Here is a 27,280-nt window from a genome sequence, read left to right as displayed (position 1 = left end):
TTCTCTGTTTTAGCATGACAATGACTCCGTGCACAAACCAAGGTCCATACCGAAATGGTTTTTTGAGATCGGTGTGGAAGAACTTGACTGGCCTGCACAGAGCCCTGACCTCAACCTCATTAAACACCTTTGGGATGAATTGGAACGCCGACTGTGAGCCAGGCCTAATCGCCCAACATCAGTGCCCGACCTCTGTGACCTTTGTGGCTGAATGTAAGCAAGTCCCTGCAGCAATGTTCCAACATCTAGTGGAAAGCTTTCCCAGAAGAGTGGAGGCTGTTATAGCAGTGAATAGGGTACCAACTCCATATTAATGTCTGTGATTTTGGAATGAGATGTTCGATGAGCAGGTGTCCACATACTTTTGGCCATGTAGTGTATGTAGACACTGGTTTGGTGCTGGACATAATGAATGAGGTTGAAAAGTGGCGGAATTGCCCTTTAACCTGTTGGGTGTCTTTTCAGGGCCACATCCTGGATAGTACTAGAATAGTATCATTATGCACCGATCAAACAAAACATAGGTAACTGTGTATCATGCACCAACTTTATTTATTGGCATTGAGCAGTTGAAAGATGTCTAGTTTCTAGTCCTTCATGTTTTTATGTCTTTCTTCTCCTTTGTTTCCTGAGTATTCCCTGCTACCACAAAGAGAGGGAAAATGGGGGACCTGATCCTGTCTAGTGGCAAGTCTGCACATGTACTGACTGAGGTCTCCTCAGGATCTGTCTTGGACAGAGATGACAGGAGATGGAATTTCAGTCATTAGATATTAGACGTAAGGTTTGTTTGTATTCATTGTAGCTGCCTAGGCAGCAGCTACTCTTCCTGGGGTCCAGAAAAATTTAGGCAGTTATACATTTTTAAAACATTACAATACATTCATAAAGGATTTCACAACATATTAAGTGTGTGCCCTCAGGCCTCTACTCTACAACCACATATCTACAACACAAAATCCATGTGTACATGTGTGTATAGTGCGTATGTTATTGTGTGTTTGTATGCATGTGTCTGTGTTGCTTCACAGTCCCCGCTGTTCAATAAGGTGTATTTTTATCTGTTTTTTCATCTAATTTGACTGCTAGCATGAGTTACTTGATGTGGAATAGAGTTCCATGTAGTCATGGCTCTATGTAGTACTGTGCGCCTCCCATAGTCTGTTCTGGACTTGGGGACTGTGAAGAGACCTCTGTTGGCATGTCTTGTGGTATGGATGGGTGTCCAAGCTGTGTGCCAGTAGTTCAAACAGACAGCTTGGTGCATTCAACATGTCAATACCTCTCACAAATACAGGTAGTGATGAAGTCAATTTCTCCACTTTCAGCCAGGAGAGATTGACATGCATATTATTCATGTTAGCTCTCTGTGTAAAACCAAGGGCCAGCCGTGCTGCCCTGTTCTGAGCCATTTGCATTTTCTCCCCATCCTAGCTACTGTTGTATCAACATGTTTTGACCATGTATCAGAACTCAGGATAAGGCCCAGATGCAGACAGCTCGAGTCACAGATGTTTATTGGCCCAAGCAGGGGGAGGCAAAAGACAGGTCAAAGGCAGGCAGAGGTCCATAATCCAGGGCAGAGTCAATAAGGTACAGAACAGAAGGCAGGCTCGGGGTCAGGTCAGGCAGAGGTTCTTAAACAGGTCAGAGTCAGGCAGGTACAGAACGGCAGGCAGGCTCGTGGTTAGGCCAGGCAGAAATGGTCAGAACCGGGGAAACTAGGAAACAGAAAGCAGGGAAACGGGAAATACGCTGGTAAGACCTGACAAGACAAGACGATCTGGAAACAGACAGAGAACACATGTGTAAATACACTGGGGATATGAGGAAGATGTGCAACACCTGGAGGGGGTGGAGACAAGCACAAAGACAGGTGAAACAGATCAGGGTGTGATACCATGACAGTTTACAATCCAGGGTTACTCCAAGCAGTTTAGTCTCCTCAAATCTCTCTTATTTTCACTTTATTCATTACAATATTTAGTTAAGGTTTAGGGTTTAGTGAATGATTTGTCCCAAATACAATGCTTTTGAAATATTTAGGAATAACTTATGCTCTTTGTTAAGTGTTGCTGTCATTTCAGTCGCTGTGGTAGCTGACGTGTATAGTGCTGAGTCATCCTCATACATAGACACACTAGCTTTACTCAAAGCCAGTGGCATGTCGTTAGTAAAGATTTTTTAAAGTAACTCTTTGTCCACAATATAGCAAAGGGAGTAAAGCCATAACACATACGTTTTTTTCAACAACAGGTTATGATCGATAATGTCAAAAGCTGCACTGAAGTCTAACAAAACAGCCCCCACAATCTTTTTATCATCAATTTATCTCAGTCAATCATCAGTCAGTGCTGTGCTTGTTGAATGTCCTTCCCAATAAGCGTGCTGAATGTCTGTTGTCAATTTGTTTACTGTAAAATAGCATTTTATCTCAAACACGTTTTCCCCAAAAGTTTACTAAGGGTTGGTAACAAGCTGATTGGTTGGCTATTTGAGCCAGGTAAAGGGGCTTTACTATTATTTGGTAGGGGAATAACATTTGCTTCCCTCCAGGCCTGAGGTCACGCACTTTCTAGCAAGCTTAAATTGAAGATATGGAAAATAGGAGTGGCAATATCCTTTGCTATTATCCTCAGTGTTTACTTATTTACACCAAGATCTCACCAGTAGTAATATAGTAATAGTAATATATGCCATTTAGCTGACGCTTTTATCCAAAGCGACTTACAGTCATGTGTGCATACATTCTACGTATGGGTGGTCCCGGGAATCGAACCCACTACCCTGGCGTTACGAGCGCCATGCTCTACCAACTGAGCCACAGAAGGACCAAACAGGACCAAGTCATCTCAAACAGGCACAGCAGCTCAGGACAAGTTCCTTTTCAGCTGAGGTAGAGAACTCCGTTTATATGCCCCTTCTCCTCTAAGAGCTGCATGTTAAATATATTTGGTACTTTTCTGGAGTGACTGTCACTGTAACACAACCATTTTTTTTGGTGTGGCCAGTAAATAGATTATTCACTATAGCTGCATCTTTCCTTTCTGGTATTTCCTCACAGGAACTCACAAGGAATGTGTTTCTTACAATGCCCTTCTTGCATCATCAACAACATATTCTTTACTACTCGTCATAGAGGCTGCAAATTTGGCAGTTCTGTCAGTTCTTTTGAAAATGGGGCTGTAGGCCTAAGTGTTGCTACACTAGCTTTGTGTAGAAAATAAAGCCAATGTTCCATCTGGAGGTTTTGTCACCATACATGATTGACTCTATCTAATATCTGGGGAATCTACAGTAAGTCACATCTCCTATAGAGGACTGATTCATCATTGCACAGTTCAACAGAGCCCGGGGAAACACTTGTTTTGGTCTCAGTGTTAAAGAAACTACATGAACATTCAAATGTACCCTTTTCAATAAATAATTGATTGCAAAATATATAGCCTAGCTTTGAAAGTGAGAAAGAAACCTTGGGTTCCTCCTCATTTTTCTGCGTCTCAGAATCTCTGTACGAAGTGTTTCAGTCATAATCCCCTCAGCCATAGAATTGATGACCTGAATTGATAAAACCCCAGCTTAATTTAGTCACCATTAGAATTCTAGAATACTGCTGTAGATTACTGATCATTTACAAGATAAAGCTCATTTTCTCACACATTTAAAATAAACAGACATAGCTCAAAAACAAAGAACAAATGAAAATTACAAGTTAACTTACTTTTAAAGAGCACAACCTGACACCACATTCATGGCAATAGCAATAACAGAAATGTAGTTTTCCATTGTGTGAAGACACTCACTATCAAATAAAGGATTAACACTCAACATATTATTTACATATAAATAAATACAATTATCCAAAATGTGACCAATTTTTGTGACTAGTACTTGAAAACCCACACAAAGTAGACGAGATGATTGACAATGATTCTTAATTCTGTAAAAATGTGAACAACTATTTCAGGATGTAGGTAACCTCTCTCAATAAGATTTAGTACAGACCAGGCCTGACACAAAATGTAGAAATAGCAGCCTACTGTGACAACAATTCAGTGAATGCAACAAGTATTAGATAGAGGCAGATAAAGAGAGAAGACACAAAACACAACAGTTCAGAAACAATAAAATATTTGTATGACAAAATAATTCACACTGTCACTTTAGTGTTTAGCCTTAAACATGTCATGGGACTTCTGGAAGCACTGCCCCATCCTGCAAAGTGGCACAGAGCACGTAGAGCACACAAAGGATGTTTCTACTACACATCTCCAACTCTTTGCCCTGCGTCCACTTCGGAAGCAGACCACACACCCTCTCTATTGCCCTTCAAACTTCACCTGCTTTCAAATGAGTTACAACTCAGTCTACACACCCTGGTGCCACAAGCTTGGCTCCCCTCTTCCTGCCACTGTAGCCATAACACAAAGTGGATGTACAAGCTGCATTTTGAATACCTTCAGTGACCAAAGCCTGCAGTTTCTGGGAAGGGGCTTTGCAGGGTCCCCGTCACAATGTATGCATTTATGATGGCAATGTTGAGCATCCCCCAAAACACATACTTCCATCATTTTCTGCCTGCGTGTCCAACATTGTAATAGCTCCTCAGTTGGTCAAGATGGTCAACCCCCTCCCATTTTCTTGTTGTAATCCATTACAAGCTCTGGAACAGATATAAGTTCCTACCACTTTTAAAAACAACTCCAAAACCCCTGCCACTATCACTTATGGCCCAGGCTGTGTGGTACAAGGGTGAGACACACTCCATGGAAATGTAGGCTCCCCTCTCAGGTGTACTCTCCCTCTTCTTCCTCTTCTCCCTCTGCTTTCTCCTCTCCCTCTGCTCTGTACTCTACCTCTGTTTCATACTCTCCCTCCTCCTCTCCGTGTTTGTCGCCCTCCAGTCTCCTCTCCCTCCTCTTTATTCTCCTCTTCCTCTCTCCCTTCACTCTCCTCTCGCTCTACTCCTTCCTCCTTGCGCCACATCACTATCCCTCCAATCATCTCTAACTCCTATTCCTCCCTGCCTTTTGCTGCTGAGCCCTGACTTTACACATCACTTCCCTCACTTTCACTGACCTAGAGGAACAGAGTAACAGAGGGAGAGGAGAGGAGCAACAAATAGGATATTTGTGGTTAGGAACAAAATCTCTCTCCCTCTCACACTATTTCTCTCTTCCTTCCTCTTTCTTTTTCACAACCATACACATACTATCTTCCAAATAAGGTCTTTCCATAATAAATTGTGTGATACAGTTACTCACCTCCCCCCCACCCCCACACACGCTCTCTCTCTCGCTCTCTCCCCTCCAATCAACTTCCTTTTTTGTCTGACAGACTAACTACAGAGTTTGCCAGTGTTAGCTGATTAGTTACTAAATTGGGACAGTTTCCAAATTAACTGCATCGGTAGAAACAAGCAAGCAACTTGTTAGCTATAAACAAATATCCAACTCATAATATGAGCTCTGCACGGGCATCTACTACCCTAACACGACAGCGAAGATGTCAAATAACAGGACAACAAAGCAATGTATAGCCTATGAATATCTGCACCTAGCAAACATGACAAACCATAACCCAAGCCCAACAGATAAAAACAAATTACTCTAGCCTTCATTCCGGTGGCTAGTTAGCTGGATGTCTTTATGGCTAGCTAGTGAAAGTGACTACTGAGTTTGACACTTTGTGAGTGCAGTCCTAATTTACCGCAACACACAACTTTTCTTGCCTGACAGACTAACTTGGGCTGTTTCCAAATGAATTACATCGGTAGAAACAAGACAAAACAACCAACTAGTTCGCTGACTATATACAGCTAAACACTGCAACTACTTCCATGAGACAGAGAGCAATCATTCGAGCTCTGCCGCTAATGTGCTCACCTGTACCAACCAAGTTAACATGACAGGATTTGCTAATCGGCGTGTTATTGCCCAAGTTTCACAGCATCAAACATCGACAACACCAAACATATATCTGCTGTTTACTTACTTCCCTCACCTCATCACTTTTCAAAGTGCAAAGACATGTCCAGATCAATTAACTGTAGGGGGTGTAGACATTTCATACATTTTTTATCTCTTTACTGGTCCCCCATGCGAATCAATCCCACAACCCTAGTGTTGCAAGCACCATGCTCTACCAACTGAGCCACACATCACCAACATAGATGCAGCTTATTTTACAGTGAAAAGTTGTGTCCGCTTCTGCGCCGTCATTTTGAGTAATGAAGTTTTAAAAACTTTCAAACGTCCAATGACAGAATACCCTGTATCCACTTACGACAACAGGTTGCTAGCAAGTAGATTTTGCGATAGTGACACAGATATTATTGTTAGAAAAACAAGGCTGTTCACGGCCGCTATAGTAATTTAAAGAAAGGCCTTCGACAGCCGCTATAGTAATTTAAGGAAAGGCCTTCGACGGCCGCTATAGTAATTTAAAGAAAGGCCGTCGACGGCCGCTATAGTAATTTAAGGAAAGGCCTTCGACGGCCGCTATAGTAATTTAAAGAAAGGCCGTCGACGGCCGCTATAGTAATTTAAAGAAAGGCCTTCGACGGCCGCTATAGTAATTTAAAGAAAGGCCTTCGACAGCCGCTATAGTAATTTAAGGAAAGGCCTTCGACGGCCGCTATAGTAATTTAAGGAAAGGCCTTCGACGGCCGCTATAGTAATTTAAGGAAAGGCCTTCGACGGCCGCTATAGTAATTTAAAGAAAGGCCTTCGACGGCCGCTATAGTAATTTAAAGAAAGGCCTTCGACAGCCGCTATAGTAATTTAAAGAAAGGCCTTCGACGGCCGCTATAGTAATTTAAAGAAAGGCCTTCGACAGCCGCTATAGTAATTTAAAGAAAGGCCTTCGACAGCCGCTATAGTAATTTAAAGAAAGGCCTTCGACGGCCGCTATAGTAATTTAAAGAAAGGCCTTCGACAGCCGCTATAGTAATTTAAAGAAAGGCCTTCGACGGCCGCTATGATTCAGTTGCCTTTACCCTGTCGTGTCTAATCATTAACCTAGTTGTGCTGGATAAAGTCTGCTGAACAACATGTAGCTTGTCAGGGGACAGCATCAGGTAGAACAACATGTAGCGTGTCAGGGGACAGCATCAGGCAGGACACCATGTAGTTTGTCAGGGGACAGCATCAGACAGGACAGCATGTAGCTTGTCAGGGGACAGCATCAGACAGGACAGCATGTAGCTTGTCAGGGGACAGCATCAGACAGGACACCATGTAGTTTGTCAGGGGACAGCATCAGACAGGACACCATGTAGTTTGTCAGGGGACAGCATCAGACAGGACACCATGTAGTTTGTCAGGGGACAGCATCAGACAGGACAGCATGTAGCTTGTCAGGGGACAGCATCAGACAGGACAGCATGTAGCTTGTCAGGGGACAGCATCAGACAGGACACCATGTAGTTTGTCAGGGGACAGCATCAGACAGGACACCATGTAGTTTGTCAGGGGACAGCATCAGACAGGACAGCATGTAGCTTGTCAGGGGACAGCATCAGGCAAGAAGAATGGGCACTAAAGAGCACAACACAGATGGCCGGGTGCTCCCATGATATAGCGGCATGGTGCGTTGAACAAAAAGGCCCCTGTGCGATAAGGTTGTTGTGCAAGTGTGCTGTCAGTCATCCATCAACGAGATGATTACACCCCTTCCTCAGAGAGTGAGACAGAGAGAGGGAGATAGAAATAAAGAGTGAGATGTGCAGCTGTGTGTCACAAACCTGTTCAACTGGTTGCTCTATGCATGTCAAAAATGTTTCCTAAGAACAGGAATCAGTTGAATAACATTGACTTGGAATCATTGTGCAAATTAGCATATGAAACCCTGCCATTGTAACTGACTTACAATGAGCTTGATGAATCAATCGGTGACTGAACCCCATTGATACAGTATGGACAAGACAAACATACAGTAACTCAGCTTTTATCCTCAGCCTCACATTCCAATCTAGTTACATTAGTTAGCTCATAGTACTGAACAGCTGTGAGGAAATGGTAGGCTAGGCTAAACTGCTCTGTATTGTTTTGTTTCTTCAGATTCTAGATGAAAGAGTTTGTTAAATTACTGTTCTCTGTGCTCTCTCAAGAGACTCCAGGGATATGGGATTCAAAATTCCGTGGTGCTTGCTTAATAATTCACGAATACATGGAAGGAAAAGAAAACTGTCATGCAGAGTTAAGTTTCCTTTTATTTCTGCTGCCTATACAAGTAGTGTTCACTGTAGGAGTCTGGCCTTTCTGCAACCAGTATTGATCTAGTTAGAGTGGTTCTCCTAGCTGCTCTCTAACCCCTGCATTCCCAGCTATTTGCCATGGTGCCTTTGTGGACATGCGCCACGGGATCACCATTCATTGCACAGCCCGTCAGTTTCACCACTTAATAAGTGTGGGCTTATTTTTTGTATCTCTCTCCGAAGAGGTGTGTGGCACAGAAAGAGAGAGAGATAGAGAGGAAGAGGAACAACAGAGAGAGGCAAAGGAGAGGATTGCAGGCGGGGTGTGGTGGTGGTGGGGGGGTGTTTGATTTCCCCCGTGAGTGCGTATCGGAGCTGTCTTCAGCTGTCTCTCCTCAGGGACAGAGCCACCTTAATCAGGAACATGACAGTATCTCCCATCCTGTGGTGCCGCTGTCTGTATGTCTGTCTGTCTGTCTGTCTGTCTGTCTGTCTGTCTGTCTGTCTGTCTGTCTGTCTGTCTGTCTGTCTGTCTGTCTCTCTCTCTCTCTCTCTCTCTCTCTCTCTCTTTTTTATTTGATTTCCCATTTCCACTCTATGCAGTATCAACTCATTTCCACTCTATGCAGTATCAACTCATTTCCACTCTATGCAGTCTCAACTCATTTCCACTCTATGCAGTATCAACTCATTTCCACTGTATGCAGTATCAACTCATTTCCACTCTATGCAGTATCAACTCATTTCCACTCTATGCAGTATCAACTCATTTCCACTCTATGCAGTATCAACTCATTTCCACTCTATGCAGTATCAACTCATTTCCACTCTATGCAGTATCAACTCATTTCCACTCTATGCAGTCTCAACTCATTTCCACTCTATGCAGTATCAACTCATTTCCACTCTATGCAGTATCAACTCATTTCCACTGTATGCAGTATCAACTCATTTCCACTCTATGCAGTATCAACTCATTTCCACTCTATGCAGTATCAACTAATTTCCACTGTATGCAGTATCAACTCATTTCCACTCTATGCAGTATCAACTCATTTCCACTCTATGCAGTATCAACTCATTTCCACTCTATGCAGTATCAACTCATTTCCACTGTATGCAGTATCAACTCATTTTCACTCTATGCAGTATCAACTCATTTCCACTCTATGCAGTATCAACTCATTTCCACTCTATGCAGTATCAACTCATTTCCACTCTATGCAGTATCAACTCATTTCCACTCTATGCAGTATCAACTAATTTCCACTGTATGCAGTATCAACTCATTTCCACTCTATGCAGTATCAACTCATTTCCACTCTATGCAGTATCAACTCATTTCCACTCTATGCAGTATCAACTCATTTCCACTGTATGCAGTATCAACTCATTTCCACTCTATGCAGTATCAACTCATTTCCACTCTATGCAGTATCAACTCATTTCCACTCTATGCAGTATCAACTCATTTCCACTCCATGCAGTATCAACTCATTTCCACTCAATGCAGTATCAACTCATTTCCACTCTATGCAGTATCAACTCATTTCCACTCTATGCAGTATCAACTCATTTCCACTCTATGCAGTATCAACTCATTTCCACTCTATGCAGTATCAACTCATTTCCACTCTATGCAGTATCAACTCATTTCCACTCTATGCAGTATCAACTCATTTCCACTCAATGCAGTATCAACTCATTTCCACTCTATGCAGTATCAACTCATTTCCACTCTATGCAGTATCAACTCATTTCCACTCTATGCAGTCTCAACTCATTTCCACTCTATGCAGTATCAACTCATTTCCACTCTATGCAGTATCAACTCATTTCCACTCTATGCAGTCTCAACTCATTTCCACTCTATGCAGTATCAACTCATTTTCACTCTATGCAGTATCAACTCATTTCCACTCTATGCAGTATCAACTCATTTCCACTCTATGCAGTATCAACTCATTTCCACTCTATGCAGTCTCAACTCATTTCCACTCTATGCAGTATCAACTCATTTCCACTCTATGCAGTATTAACTCATTTCCACTGTATGCCGTATTAACTCATTTCCACTCTATGCAGTATCAACTAATTTCCACTCTATGCAGTATTAACTCATTTCCACTGTATGCAGTATCAACTCATTTCCACTCTATGCAGTCTCAACTCATTTCCACTCTATGCAGTATCAACTCATTTCCACTCTATGCAGTATCAACTCATTTCCACTGTATGCAGTATCAACTCATTTCCACTCTATGCAGTATCAACTCATTTCCACTCTATGCAGTATCAACTCATTTGAACCTGAGGATTTGACTTTGAGGATGTCACATCAGAACTGGTGATCTGAACTTATTAAAAGCCCAATGCAGCCCTTATTATTTTAATATCAAATAATTTCTGGGTAACAATTAAGTAACATACTGTGAACGTTTTCAATTAAACTGATCAAAAGAAACAAAAATAGCCATTTCTCTTGCAATAATTTTGCTAGGACTGTCTGGCAGTGGTCTGAGTGGGAGGGGAGAACTGAAAATGAGCTGTTATTGGCAGAGAGGTTTGGAACTCTCTTTGTTATAGGTCTATTAACTAATTTACCTCATGGTGATGTCACCAGGCAGGCCAAAACTCTATCTCACCAAAACAGGCTTAAATTTCAGCCTGTCTTTTCAAACAGTTCTTACAATAAAAGGGCACAATTTCATAGCAGTATACCAACCTCATACTGTGTGGAAATATATATAAAACACAGGGAATCAAATGTTTAACTGCAATGGGCATTTAAATCTTCAGAGGACATAACCATGTCAAAATATGTCATAACAGCTGACTTAACGTGACATAACTTGTCATAATATGGTCATAACACTGTCACTGTTGTGACATATTGTGTTATTTTATGACTAGATATTACACCTACATAAGAGTGTCAGATACCACAAAACCTACCACACAAGGCAAAACATTCCATTACACCATAGCCTACTTGTCAACAGTATGTTTATGTTATTTTAACATTTTCTGAAATTGACCATGTTAAATTATCATTGTAATTGGCATGGCCGATTAATTAGTTTTCATAACAATCGTTAATCAGCCTTTTTGGATGCCGATTATGGCCGATTACATTGCACTCCACGAGGACACAGCATGGCAGGCTGAGCACCTGTTACGCGAGTGCAGCATCAAAAAGACCTTGTGGCTGCAAGGAGCCAAGGTAAGTTGCGAGCTAGCATTAAACTTATCTTATAAAAAACAATCAATCTTCACATAATCACTAGTAAACTACGCATGGTTGATGATATTACTAGGTTACCTAGCTTGTTCTGCGTTGCATATAATCAATGTGGTGCCTGTTAATTTGTCATTGAATCACAGCCTACTTCAACTTCATGATTTAACAAAAGCACATTCGCGAAAAAAGAACAATCGTTGCAATAATGTAACTAACTATAAATATCAATGCCTTTCTTAAAATCAATACACAAGTATATTTTTTTAAACCTGCATATGTAGTTAAAAGAAACTTGGGAAATTGTGTCACTTCTCTTGCGTTCAGTGCAAGCAGAGTCAGTGTATATGCAGCAGTTTGGGCCTCCGGCTCATTGCGAACTGTTGAAAGGCCATTTATTTCTAACAAAGACCGTCATTAATTTGCCAGAATTGTACATAATTATGGCATACCATTGAAGGTTGTGCAATGTAACAGTAATATTTAGACTTAGGATTACCACCTGTTAGATAACATATGGAATGGTTCCATATTTCACTGAAAGAATAAACGTTTTGTTTTCAAAATGAGAGTTTCCGGATTTGACCATATTAATGACCAAAGGCTCGTATTTCTGTGTGTTTATTATATTATAATTAAGTATATGATTTCATATTTGATAGAGCAGTCTGACTGAGCGGTGGTAGGCAGCAGCAGGCTTGTAAGGATTCATTCAAACAGCAGCTCTTAGCAATGCTGGGACGCACAGCACTGTGTATGACTTCATGCCTATCAACTCCAGAGATTAGGCTGGCAATACTAAAGTGTATATAAGAACATCAAATAGTCAAAGGTATATGAAATACAAATGGTATAGAGAGAAATAGTCCTATAATTCATATAATAACTACAACCTAAAACTTCGGGATAGACACCTTTAAAAATTATTTTAGCCTAAAATGACATACCAAATCTAACTGCCTAGAGCTCAGTCCCTGAAGCAAGGATATGCATATTCTTGGTACCATTTGAAAGGAAACACTTTGGAGTTTGTGGAAATGTGAATTGAATGTAGGAGAATATAACACAATAGATCTGGTATAAGAAAATACAAAGAAAAAAACAACCGTTTTTTTTCTCCCACCATCTTTGATATGCAAGAGAAAGGTCCCAGTTCACACTGGTTGTAATTCCGAGGGTGACCACAAGATGGCAGGAGTGTATGTGCAAAGTTTCAGACGGATAACTTGAAGAATGAGCGAACTACATGACATTTAGTGTGAAGTCACCCAGGTACATTTGGGCAAATCGTGAAGGATACATTTGCATTCATATTACATTTTTCTGCAAGAATATCATCAAATCTGTATACTTTGACTTTGATTTAGCTTTTCAAGTATTAGTAGCTATATCATAGGTTCAACATTTGCAAAACAACCTGTTTTCATAACTTCATAACTCTGAATATTCTTAGAATTTTTGTCCAAAAGGAAAAGGCATGCTGTCATACAAGGTTAGTAGCTACATTTTTTGACATATACAGGGTTTCACAGATTCCTTTTTTCGCAAATTGAACGAGTGGAAATGCAAAATCGGTCGTGTATGCTATATGGACCTTTTTAGGATATGAAAATGGATTTATATCTAACTAAACAACACTTCATGTTCTCTGGGACCCTTTGGATGATTATTCAGAGCAAGATTTCAGAATGTAAGTACACATTTCACCTGAATTTATCAAACCTATCGCGGTGAAAAAGGTGTTTTCTTGTTTGGAGCTCTCCTCAAACAATAGCATGGCATTTTGTCACAATAATAGCTACTGTAAATTGGACAGTGCAGTTATATTAACAAGAATTTAAGCTTTCAGTCGATGTAAGACACTTATATGTACCGACATTTTTTGTTTCTCTAAAATCTGCGATGGTGACACAAGGCGCTGCATGATTTACAACTGTCCCGTTGACGGGACGCCATTCCCTAAGAAGCTGGGAATATTGAAGACTCATGTTTAAAGGATCCACCAGCTTTCATATGTTCTCATGTTCTGAGCAAGCAACTTAAACGTTAGCTTTTTTACATGGCACATATTGCACTTTTACTTTCTTCTCCAACACTGTGTTTTTGTATTATTTAAACCAAATTGAACATGTTTCATTATTTATTTGAAACTAAATAGATTTTATTGATGTATTATATATTATTATTATTATTATTACGTTAAAATAAGTGTTCATTGTTCATTCAGTATTGTGGTAATTGTCATTTATTACAAATATATATATATATAAAAATCGTCTGATTAATCGTTATCGGCTTATTTTGGTCCCCCATTAATCGGTATTGGTATCGGCGTTGAAAAATCCTAGTCTTTCGACCTCTAGCATGTATGTGATAGGCCAATCTGGCTAATGATGGTCATAATACTTCTTGACAGTGTCATAAAGTGCATTTTCTTAGTCCAAGTAAAGTAATAGAGGATGGTCATAATGCTTTATGACAGTGTATTTTCAAATAAGCTGAACAAAATATGACTGTAAAGAATTCATTACAACAAAAGACTTATAAAACAAACTTTCAAATGAAAGGAAACTTCTTGGAAGGGAAAAACACTGTTTTATGTAGGTGTCATACCTAGCCATAAAATAATACAATTTATAAACTGGGTGGTTCGAGCCCTGAATGTTGATTGACTGACAGCCGTGGTATATCAGACCGTATACCACGGGTATGACAAAACATTTATTTTTACTGCTCTAATTACGTTGGTAACCAGTTTATAATAGCAATAAGGCACCCCGGGGTTTGTGGTATATGGCCAATATACCACGGCTAAGGACTGTATCCAGGCACTCCGCGTTGCATCGTGCCTAAATAGCAGCCCTTAGCTGTGATATATTGGCCACTCCCCTTGGGCCTTATTGCTTAAATATGTCACAACACAGGCGAGTTCAACAAGGCTTCTCTTTGCAGCGAACATGTTGCCAGAGTAACAATTTCAGTTGAACGATTTGAAATGAACAGCTACTTTTTGTAAGTGTTACTGTGGCTTTTTAGCGACAATATTCAAACTGAAAATGACTTAGCTATTCCTACTAAATATAGTAAAAAGTCTACATGGCCACTTGATTATTTTTAGCGGCAGTTTAGACCTGAAACTGACACTTATGTTCACCGCACACTATCTTCTCAGACTGTTAGCTAATGTTTGTGAACGGTTGCGGCTAACACAAAACAAATGGAATATGTTAACTAACGTTAGCCAAACTATTTCCCTTGTTGAACGCAACTCAGGAATAAGGTTCATGACAGTGTTTTGACCATATTATGACATGGTTATGACCGTGTTACCTGATAATGTGTTACAGTATGGTTGTGACACTATGCTCATGTAACAGCTGCTCAGCGAAGACAAGAAGACTGGTCTCGGCACCAGTGTAACAGATGTGACCGTACTTCGTAACTCTCTTCCATTGTGTTTTTAAAGAAAAAACTGTCCAGCCAGCAGCCCCAGTTGATTGGTGTTTATTCTGACGATAGACACAAGGAAGCACATTAGATGTGCAGAACAACAATATGTTGATGGCTGTAGATTTGTGATTTGTCTGTTAGCATGGAAATAACTGTGAATTAGCAGGGAGCTAATGCAACCATTACATTTAGAACATTACATTTACATTTAAGTCATTTAGCAGACGCTCTTATCCAGAGCGACTTACATGCTAACTAACTCACTCGTAGAGCAGTAACATACATACATACATACATACATACATACATACATACATACATACATACATACATACATACATACATACATACATTGATGAACAGAATTATAGAACATTACATAATTATGCAGTTAAATTGAATCAAAAGAAAAAACGGTTATTTTACAACAATGCTTTTATTGATTGTAAAAATGAATCTAAAAAGGTATGGAACACAGTTAAGGGCTTACTTGGTACATCAATCTCATCATGCCCATCTAGTGTGGAGGTTGACGGGAGAATAATAACAAAACCAGTTGATATTGCCAATCATTTTGCAGATTTTTTTGTACAGAAAATTTAATTACCGAGCAACAATGTAGACATACTTCCAAACAAGCTATTGTTCAATGGATTGATGATCATATTATGAGCAACAATATATGCTCTTTTAGTCTGCAAACAGTGTCAGTGGAGGAGGTGTTAAACCTATTGAAGTCATTACCTGATGGTAAATTTACAGGTTATGGTCTTATGGACAATTTTTTGCTTCGCTGTGCTGCTCCCCAGATTGCAGTTCCACTGAGAGACATATTTAACTGGTCACTGGAAAAGGGGATGTTTGCAAATGTATGGTAGCATGCAAAACTGTGTCCTATTCCGAAAGAGAGCAAAGAACCTCCGAAAGAGAGCAAAGAACCCATTACTCCTGCCAATAGTCGACCAATTAGTCTACTCCCTCCACTCAGTAAGATATTGGAGGGTATTGTGAGTAGACAAATGTGGGAGTACATGGAAAAGAATGATCTGATTATAGCTAATCAGCATGCTTATCGCAAACACCATTCCACTACCACTGCATTGGTTGATATGACTGACCAGTGGCTCAATGCTATGGATAATGGCAAGTTTGTAGGTGTGCTATTTTTAGATTTCAGTGCAGCATTTGATTTAGTGGATCATGAAATAATTTTGACAAAATTAATGCATTATGGTTTTAAGGAGGTAGCATTGAATTGGGTACAGTCATATCTAACTGACAGGAAACAGTTTACCTATATCAATGGTTCATTTTCTTCCCCTCATGTGTTAAACTGTGGAATACCATAGGGCAGCTGCCTTGGGCCACTTCTTTCCCTATGCCTTAGTTGAAACTCAAGCTACTATATTTTCAGATGATACTACAATTTATGCAGCAAGACAATCGGTTCAACAGGTATAGCAGGCTTTACAAGGAGATTTGGAGAATATCAGGAAGTGGGTTTTCCAAAACAAACTTGTTTTAAACACCAAGAAAACCAAAGTTGTGTTGGTCTGTTCAACTAGGAAAAGGCCAAAACAGCATGGGATACAATTAAGTATGGGAGCAGTACAAATTGAAGAAGTGGCAGAAACCAAAGTATTGGAAGTGCAGCTAGACAACTGCTTATAATGGTCGTCTCAAATAACTAATCTATGTAAAAAAAAAAAAAAAAAAAATTAACTTCTTGACGCTACCAATCTCTGTAGCGGGATAATTTCCGTCTGCAACCGCTGAATAGCATAGCGCAACAGTCAAATAATATTACTAGAAAATATTCATATTCATGAAATCACAAGTGCAATATTTTGAAACACAGCTTAGCCATGTGTTAATCACTCTGTCATCTCAGATTTTGAAATTATGATTTACAGCGAAAGAAATCCAAGCGTTTGTGTAAGCTTATCGATAGCCTAGCATAGCATTATGTACACTTAGCATCAGGAAGCTTGGTCACGAAAATCAGAAAAGCAATCAAATGAACCGTTTACCTTTGATGATCTTCGGATGTTTTCACTCACGAGACTCCCAGTTACACAGCAAATGTTCCTTTTGTTCCATAAAAATTATTTTTATACCCAAAATACCAATGTTTGTTTGTCGCGTTATGTTCAGAAATCCACAGGAAAGAGTGGTCATGACAACGCAGACGGAAATTCCAAATAGTCTTCATAATGTCCACAGAAACATGTCAAACGTTTTTTTATAATCAATCCTCAGGTTGTTTTTAAAATATATAACGATAATTTATCAACCGCAAATGTCTTTCACAGTAGGAGAGGGAAAACAATAGCTGTCCAAACGCTGTTGCGCGAGCAAAACTCATGTGACCACCTGACGCGATGTTATCTTTCTGGCTCATTTTTCTAAATAAAAGCCTGAAACTATGTCTGAAGACTGTTGACACCTTGAGGAAGCGATAGGAAAATGAATCTGGTTGATATCCCTTTAAATGGAGCAATGAGAGGCTATGGAACATGGAGTTTTCAAAATAGAAGCCACTTCCTGTTTTGATTTTCCTCAGGGTTTCGCCTGAAATATCAGTTCTGTTATACTCACAGACAATATTTGGACAGTTTTGGAAACTTTAGAGTGTTTTCTATCCAATACTAATAATATGCATATATAATATGCATATATTAGCAACTGAGACTGAGGAGCCGGCCGTTTACAATGGGTACCTTTTCATCCAAGCTACTCAATACTGCCCCTGCAGCCATATGAAGTTAAAGCGAGCAGTGTGTTAAGAAGCAATGAGGCTTGGCAGGGTCATCTTTCGGAGGACGCATGTCTCTTCTGAGTCTGTATGGGAGTTGCAGCGATGAGACAAGACTGTTAATACCAATTGGATATCATGAAAAAGGGGTAAAAATCCAAACTGGTGAGATAGCCAATTCAAAACATAACTTGCAGCAGCTATCTAGTTAGTCTGTCATCAAGGCAAAGGGTGCCTACTTTGAAGAATCTAAAATATAAAATACATTTGGATTTGAACACTTTTTTGGTTACTACAAGATTCCATATGTGTTATTTAATAGTTTTGATGTCATCACTATTATTCTACAATGTAGACTTTCTTCACTCTGCAAATAATAAGTTGTATCGATTCACTTTGTGTGCAGAAAAAGTGTTTAACATAATTTTTTAATTACAACCTCATCTCTGTACCACACACATACAGTTGTCCATAAGGTCCCTCAGTCGAGCGCTCATTTTTAACCACAAAGACCAGGGTGGTTTTCCAATGCCTCGCAAAGAAGGGCACCTATAGGTAAATGGGTCAAAATGTAAAAAAGCAGACATTGAATATCCCTTTGAGCATGATGAAGTTTTTAATTACACGTTTGATGGTGTATCAATATACCCAGCCACTACAAAGATACAGGTGTCCTTCCTAATTCAGTTGCTTGGGAGGAAGGAAACCACTCAGGGATTTCACCCTGAGGCCAATGGTGACTTTAAAAAGAGTTACCGAGTTTAATTGCTGTGATAGGAGAAAACTGAGGATAGATCAACATTATCCTTACCCGATTGACAGAGTGAAAAGAAGGAAGCCTGTACAGAAACATGCATCATTTTTGCAACAAGGCACTAAAGTAATACTGCAAAAAATGTGTCAAACCAATTCATTTTTTTTTGTCCTGAATACAGTGTTATGTATGGGGAAAATCCAATACACCACATTACTGAGTACAACTTTCCATATTTTCAAGCATCATGTTATGGGTATGTCTGTAATTGTTAAGTACTGGAGAGTTTCTCAGGATATAAAAGATACGGAATGCAGCAAAACACAGGCAAAATCCTAGAGAAAAACTTGGTTCAGTCTGCTTTCCACCAGACATTGGGAGATTAATTTACCTTTCAGCAGGCAAAATCTATACTGGAGTTGCTTACCAAGAAGACAGTGAATGTTCCTAAGTGGCCGAGTTATAGTTTTGACTTAAATCTGCTTAAAAATGTATGGCAAGACTTGAAAATGGTTGTCTAGCAATGGTCAACAATCAATTTGACAGAGCTTGAAGAATTTTGAAAAGAGTAATGGACAAATATTGTACAATCCAGGTGTGCAAAGCTCTTAAAGACTTACCTAGAAACACTCACAGTTGTAATCTCCATCAAAGGTACTTCCACAAAGTATTGATTCAGGGGTGTGAATACTTGTGAAAATCTGATGTTTCTATATTTCATTTTCAGTAAATTTGCTAAAAATGGTTTCACATTGTCATAATGGAGTGTTTTAAAAAAAGTATTTTATCAATTTTGAATTCAGGCTGTAACACAACAAAATGTGAAGTAAGTAAAGGGGAATTCATCTTTCCTGAAGGCACTGGATATGCCAATGATTTGTTTAGCATAGCAATGTCGAATGAATAGAAATATTAGAATTAAGGACTGGTTCAAAACATGAGAAAATAACTAATGACCAGCCCACTTGGGTAGCAACTTCAAAATGCGAAAAAGATTTTACTTGTTAAAAATGTTAATACAAACATTTATTTAATATTTGTATAAATATGTTGGAAACCGTTTTATGAAAGGCTCTTGAGCCAGGGGATTATCGTGTGATAACTTTTGACTAAGGGCTGTTCTTAGGCCCGAGGTGATAATCCCTGGGTTCTTATGCCTTACTTCTTAAGTAGTTCTACACACCGTTCCACTACCAATGTTCTGTTTTTGAAACTAAACATTAAATGGAGTGGACATGTCATTTGTAATAAAAACATAGTGGGGTTTTACGGCTAGTAATTTAAATGGCTGATTATTCAGTTCATGGTTAACATTGTGTCATATTGTAAGTGTTCATGATTCCTTTTATAAAAAAAAAACACTTAAACAAAATAACAAAGCGAAAATGAACACGAACAGTTCTGTCAGGCACTAAACAGAAAACAAGATCCCACTGTCACACCCTGACCTATCTCTGTTTTCTTTATATTTTGGTTAGGTCAGGGTGTGACGAGGGTGAAGGGTTCCCAATCAGAGGCAGCTGTTTATCGTTGTCTCTGCTTGGGGATCATATTTAGGTAGCCTTTGGTGTTTGTGGGTTCTTGTACTGTGTGCTGTGTTTAGTTGCCTGTCTGCACTATTCATATTAGCTTCACAGTTCGTTTTGTTAGTTTGTTCAGTGTTCATTCTTTAAATAAATTAGAATGTACGCATACCACGTGACACCCACAAAACCCAAAAGGAAAATGACAACTTATATGTGATCCCCAATCAGAGACAATGATAGATGGCTGCCTCTGATTGGGAACCACACACGGCCAAAAACAAAGAAATAGAAAACATAGACTTTCCCACCCGAGCCACACCCTGACTTAACCAAACATAGAGAATAATAAGGATCTCTAAGGTCAGGACGTGAACCTGAACCTATAGGGGAGGGTCCGGGTGGGCATCTACTCTCGGTGGGGACTCTGGTGCTGGACGCAGACCCCGCTCCGCTTGAGGCTCCCCCTACTTCGGTGGCGCCTCTGGTGCAGGGATGGTCGGCGGGACCTCCAGACTGTAGATCGTCGCTGCAGGCTCTTAACTGGGGACCGACGCTGCAGGCTCTGGACCGTGGATCAACACTGCAGGCTTCGTGCCATGGATCATCACTGCAGGCTTCATGCCATGGATCATCACTGCAGGCTCTGGGCCATGGGTCATCACTGGTGGCTTCATTCCATGGATCATCACTGGAGGCTTTGTACGTGGAGCCGGAACAGGTCTCACTGGACTGAGGAGACATACTGGAAGCCTGCTACGTGGAGCTGCCACAACGAGTCCTGGCTGGATACCCACTCTAGCTCGGTGAGTGTGGAGAGCTGCACAGGACACACTGGGCTATGAAGGTGCACTGGAGGCATAGTGCATAGAGCCGGCGCAGGATATACTGGACCGTGGAGGCGCACTGGAGGTCTGGAGCATAGAGCTGGCACAACGCGTCCTGGCTGAATACCCCCTGTAGCACGGCAAGTGCGAGGAGCTGGAACAGGCCGCACTGGGTTGTGCTGGCGACCTGGGGATACCGTGCGTGGAGCTGGCGCAGGACATCCTGGGCCGAAGAGACGCACCGGAGACCAGGAGCGCTGAGCCAGCACAATCCGTCCTGGCTGAATGCCTACTCTAGCACGGCAACTGCGGGGAGCTGGAACAGAGCGCACCGGGCTGTGAATGCGCGCTGGAGACCCCATGCGCATCACCGCATAACACAGTGCCTGACTCCGCCAATCACCCCATGTGCCCCACCCCCAATTTTTGGGGGGAGCTGTCTCTTGGGCTTCCGTCGTTGTCTTAACTCCTCTTATCGTCGCCGTTCCTCACTCGCTGCCTCTGGCTGCTTCCATGGCAGGGTCTTGTACCCTGCCATTACCTCTTCCCAGGTCCAGGATGTCCTCCACTCCCTTTTCTCCCGGGCCTAGGATCCCTGCTCCTCCTGGCCATGCTGCTTGGTCCTTTGGTGTTGGGATCTTCTGTTTGGTGTTGGGATCTTCTGTTACAGCTCTCGTAGGTGGTAGGAAGAGTGGACCAAAGCGCAGCATGGTAAGTGTTCATGATTCCTTTTATTTAAAAAACACTTAAACAAAATAATAAAGTGAAAACGAACAGTTCTGTCAGGCACAGACACTAAACAGAAAACAAGATCCCACAAAACCCAAAAGGAAAATTACAACTTATATGTGATCCCCAATCAGAGACAACGATAGACAGCTGCCTCTGATTGGGAACCACACCCGGCCTAAAACAAAGAAATAGAAACCCGGCCAAAAACAAAGAAATAGAAAACATAGACTTTCCCACCTGAGTCACACCCTGACCTAACCAAACATAGAGAATTAAAAAGGATCCTTAAGGTCAGGGCGTGACACATGTTGATGGTCACCTACTCTTGTTGCTGAGAATTACCTTATCTCAACAGGCAGCAGGAGCTTTATCCTCTGTAATCCTGTCATTTAGCACACTGTGATTCGTTCCCATTGTGGTCCATTGCAGTCTGGACAGATAGTATTTTTTTAATACAAACTAATTTAAAGTTCTCCAAGAGGGTGAACACGGCTTTATTTGACTGTTCAAAAATACATATTTGAATTTATCCAATGGAAATAGGATAACTTCACAACTGCTTTGTTTGAGATTATACTGTGGGGGTGTAATATTTAGAACTTGGATTTTAGACTTTTGGTTAAACATTTATATTGGTTACTTACTGCTTGCTGACAGGAACTTCAGCTCTGCCAAAAAAATGTTTTTATTTCTGTGTTTTTCATTGGGGAAAAAACAACACTATATTGAAGTGGCATGTGTAAACAGTGTAGCGAGTGTCTATACAGATAGCATACCCTGCTGCTGCTGCTTTTGTTGAGAAGATCAGGTCCCCTGATGTTGCAATGGAGGTGATCAATTTAGGTTTGAATGTAAAATTGATCTGGACAGTTGAGTACTTAGTTAATTGTTTACGTATGGGGTTAAGGCTTTTTACCAGTAAATCTTGCACGTACAGTATGTTAATTGCCGTCCTTTAGCCTCCGTTCAAGGGGTTTTATTGGTTCCATGGCTCTCCTATGTCATTTCCTTTCCTACACACCCCCTAACCCTGACCTGAACTCTGGAAAGGCTGAAATGTGAGTGCTGTTTATGGCTAGCTGAGCAACACCTTGTAATCAGTTGAACCATGGAGGACCTCTTTTTTTTCTCTCTATGCCTGTGTAACTATTCCTCCCCTCAGTCCCCTGTTTTTTCTCTCTCTCTCATGCTGGACTTTGTCTCCACAGCAACATATTGGGGGCGGGAAAGGTTGTGAAGTAAAGTGGCTGTAAATAAGCAATTTCAAACGTTGGCTACCCTTGTGCATTTCGTTAATGTGCTATAAGTTAGACAGACACCTGTCAATTAACAACCTTTTAGATTAGATATATTTATGAAGATGAGCTGGAATTCCCCACAAAAATCAGTAAGACCTGAATACATTTGAATGTCAATAGATCTCGGTCTGTGTTAAATATTGAATCAAATTTTCCCACTGACTGAGTAAATAACCATGTGTTTTCCACTCTCTCTCAGTGAGCGGTATGGATACAGTTATCGGCCTGTATGGAGAGACCATTGAGGTGCCATGCAACAATGGAGCCCCCAAACCAAAGGACCTGTTCATGACCAAATGGAAATACGTAAGTTGTTCATACACTGAATTTATCAAAACATTAAGAACACCTTCCTAATATTTTGTTGCTCCACCTATTGCCCTTAGAACAGCCTCAATTTGTTGGGGAATGGACTCTAAAAGGTGTCGAAAGTGTTCCACAGGGATGCTGGCCCATGTTGACTCCAATGCTTCCCACAGTTGTGTCAAGTTGGCTGGATGTCCTTTTGGGTGGTGAACCATTCTTGATACATACAGGAAACTGTTGAGCGTGAAAAACCCAGCAGCGCTGCAGTTCTTGACACACTCAAACTGATACCATATCCCGTTCATAGGCACTTAAATCTTTTGTCTTGCCCAAAAACTTTAAATTGGTGAACATAATTATAGAACAAATAAACTCAAATTGATTTATATAGCCCTTCTTCCATCAGCTGATATATCAAAGTGCTGTACAGAAACCCAGGCTAAAACCCCAAACAGCAAGCAATGCAGGTGTAGAAGCACGGTGGCTAGGAAAAACTCCCTATAACACCAAGTAATTATGCAGTTAAATTAAATTGTAAGAGAAAATATATATTTTACTAACATGCTTTTATTGATTGTAAAAATTATTTCAAAAGGTATGGAATACAGTTATGGGCATACTTGGTAAATCTATTTCATCATGCCCATCTAGTGTGGAGGTTGACGGGAGAACAATAACAGAACCAGCTGATATTGCCAATCATTTTGCAGATTTTTTTTTACAAAGAAAACTCATTTACTGAGAGATAATGTAAACACCCATTCTTGCAAACAAGCCAATGGATTGATGATCATATTAATAGCAAAATAAACTGTTATTTTATTCTACCATTGGTGTCAGTAGAGGAGGTGTTAAACCTTTTATAGTCATTACCTATGGTTAATCTACAGATGATGATCTTATGGACAAGTTTTTACTTTACTATACTGCTCCCCAGATTGCAGCTCAACTGAAATACATATTTAATTTATCACTGGAAAATGTTTGGAAGAATGCTAAACTGTGCCCAATCCGAAAGACGGCAAAGAACCCATTACTCCTGCCAATAGTCAACCAATCAGTCTACTATTGTGTGTAGACAAATATGGGAGTATCTGGAAAATAATTATCCGATCACAGCCGATCAGCATGCTTATCGCAAAAAAACATTCCACTACCACTGCATTGGTTGACATGAATGCTATGGGTAATTGCAGGTTTGTGGGTGTACTATTTTTAGATTTCAGTGCAGCATTTGATTTAGTGGATCACTAAATAACTGGGACAAAAATACTGCATTATGGGTTTAAGGGGGCAATTGGGTACAGTCATATCTAACTGACAGAAAACAGTCCACCTACATTATATCAGTGGGTTGTTTTCTTCCCCTCATGCTTTAAACTGTGGAATAACGCAGGGCAGCTGCCTTGGGCCACTTATTTACTTAATATATACCAACGACCTTCCTTATGCTTTATCTGAAACTCAAGCTACTATATTTGCAGATGATACTACAATTTATACAGCAAGACAATCGGTACAGCAAACAATCGCTACAGCAAGCTACAAGTAGATCTTGGAAATATCAGGGAGTGGGTTTTCCGGGAAACAAACTTGTTTTGAATGCCAAGAAAACCAAAGTTATGTTGGTCTGTTCCACCAGGAAAATGTCAACACAGCATGGGAATGCAATTAAGCTTGGGGGAGTACAAATTGAGGAAGTGGCAGAAACCAAACTACTTGGTGTGAAGCTTATTATTATTATTATGGTCGTCTCATATAACTAATATATGTAAAATACAAATTTTAAACATTTAAAACATTTAAAAACTCCATGCATGATCAGAAGGATAGCTAAATATTTACCGGGAAAGATTCTGAAGCTAACAACCCAAACATTAATTGGGAGTGAACTACTGTTCTGTGGTCTGGGGAAATGCATCATCAAATCAAATGTTATTGGTCACATACATGTGATTAGCAGATGTTATTGCGAATGTAACAAAATGCTTGTGCTTCTATCTCCAACAGTGCAGTAATATCTAACAAATTACACAACATATACCCAATACACACAAATCTAAGTAGGAATGAATTAAGAATATATACATATGGACCAGTGATGTCAGAGCGGAACGGACTAAGATACAGTAGAATAGTATAGAATACAATATATATATATGACATGAGTAATGCAAGATATGAAAAACATTATTAAGTGAATGAGATACCGTAGAATAGTATAGAAAACATTATATTCATATGAGATGTAGCAATTGATGCATGATTGCAACAACACATCATCAGTAACAATTGCAACAACACATCAGTAGGGTAAAACTAACCTGTCTCACGGCGGTCTAAACCCAGCTCACGTGCCCTATTAGTGGGTGATCAATCCCAACGCTCTGTGATTTCTGCTTCACAATGAAAGGAAGAGCCGACATCGAAGGATCAAAAAGCGACGTCGCTATGAACGCTTGCCAGATTTGTAAACACTATTAAAGTGATTAGTGTTCCATTCCTTAAAGTGGCCAGTGATTTCTAGTCTATGCCTATAGGCAGCAGCCTCTAATGTGTGGTGATGGCTGTTTAACAGTCTGATAGCCTTGAGATAGAAGCTGTTTTTCAGTCTCTTGGTCCCATCTTTGATGCAACTGTACTGACCTCGCCTTCTGGATGATAGCGTGGTGAACAAGCAGTGGCTTGGGTGGTTGATGTCCTTGATGATCTTTTTGGCCTTCCCGTAACATCGGGTGCTGTAGGAAACCACATATCCTGAGGCTGCATTCATTGAAGCTGGGGATTTTAACAAGGCTAATCTGAAAACAAGACTCCCTAAATTCTATCAGCATATCGATTGTGCTACCAGGGCTGATAAAACCCTGGATCATTGTTATTCTAACTTCCGTGACGCATGTAAGGCCCTCCCCCGCCCTCCTTTCGGAAAAGCTGACCACGACTCCATTTTGTTGCTCCCAGCCTATAGACAGAGACTAAAACAGGAAGCTCCCGCGCTCATGTCTGTTCAACGCTGGTCCGACCAATCTGATTCCACGCTTCAAGATTGCTTTGATCACGTGGATTGGAATATGTTCCGCATTGTGTCAAACAACAACATTGATGAATACGCTGATTCTGTGAGCGAGTTTATTAGCAAGTGCTTCAGCGATGTCGTACCCACAGCAACTATTAAAAATTCCCAAATCAGAAACCGTGGTGGCAGCATTCGCGCTATTCACTGCTTTTAACCAGGGCAAGGTGACCGGAAACATGACCGAATACAAATAGTGTAGTTATTCCCTCCGCAAGGCAATCAAACAAGCTAAGCGTCAGTTTAGAGACAAAGTAGAGTCGCAATTCAACGGCTCAGACACAAGAGGTATGTGGCAGGGTCTACAGTCAATCACGGATTACAAAAAGAAAACCAGCACCATCGCGGACCAGGATGTCTTGCTCCCAGACAGACTAAACAACTTCTTTGCTCGCTTTGAGGACAATACAGTGCCACTGAAACAGCCCGCTACCAAAACTTGCGGGCTCTCCTTCACTGTAGCCAACGTGAGTAAAACATTTAAATGTGTTAACCCTCGCAAGGCTGCAGGCCCAGACGGCATCCCTAGCCGCGCCCTCAGAGCATGCGCAGACCAGCTGGCTAGTGTGTTTACGGACATATTCAATCAAACCTTATCCCAGTCTGTTGTTCCCACATGCTTCAAGAGGGCCACCATTGTTCCTGTTCCCAAGAAAGCTAAGGTAACTGAGCTAAATGACTACCGCCCTGTAGCACTCACTTCCGTCACCATGAAGTGCTTTGAGAGACTAGTCAAGGGCCATATCACCTCCACCCTACTTGACACCCTAGACCCACTCCAATTTGCTTACCGCCACAATAGGTCCACAGACGACGCAATCGCAACCACACTGCACACTGCCCTAACCCATCTGACAAGTGGAATACCTATGTGAGAATGCTGTTCATCGACTACAGCTCAGCATTTAACACCATAGTACCCTCCAAACTCGTCATCGATGTCGAGACCCCGCCCTGTGCATCTGGATCCTGGACTTCCTGACGGACAGCACCCCAGGTGGTGAGGATAGGTAACAACATCTCCACCCCGCTGATCCTCAACACTGGGGCCCCACAAGGGTGCGTTCTGAACCCTCTCCTGTACTCCATGTTCACCCACGACTGCGTGGCCATGCACACCTCCAACT

General features: G+C 40.9%; 1 protein-coding gene across 2 annotated transcripts in view; it reads left to right on the top strand.

Annotated features, from left to right (window-relative positions):
• The window catches only part of LOC118358598 (CD166 antigen homolog A-like), a 62,309-nt gene that overhangs the window by 17,680 nt on the left and 17,349 nt on the right, over nt 1–27,280 (top strand). For both annotated transcript variants that reach the window (XM_035736589.2, XM_035736634.2), the window contains one exon: nt 22,974–23,080. In XM_035736589.2, the coding sequence (XP_035592482.1) occupies nt 22,974–23,080 (107 nt within the window). The remainder of the gene's footprint in view (nt 1–22,973; nt 23,081–27,280) is intronic.

The sequence above is a fragment of the Oncorhynchus keta genome, chromosome 1 (assembly GCF_023373465.1).
Source record: "Oncorhynchus keta strain PuntledgeMale-10-30-2019 chromosome 1, Oket_V2, whole genome shotgun sequence".
Lineage (NCBI taxonomy): Eukaryota > Metazoa > Chordata > Actinopteri > Salmoniformes > Salmonidae > Oncorhynchus > Oncorhynchus keta.
Note: the sequence above shows the minus strand (reverse complement) of the source record. Positions and strands in the feature narration are given on the sequence as shown.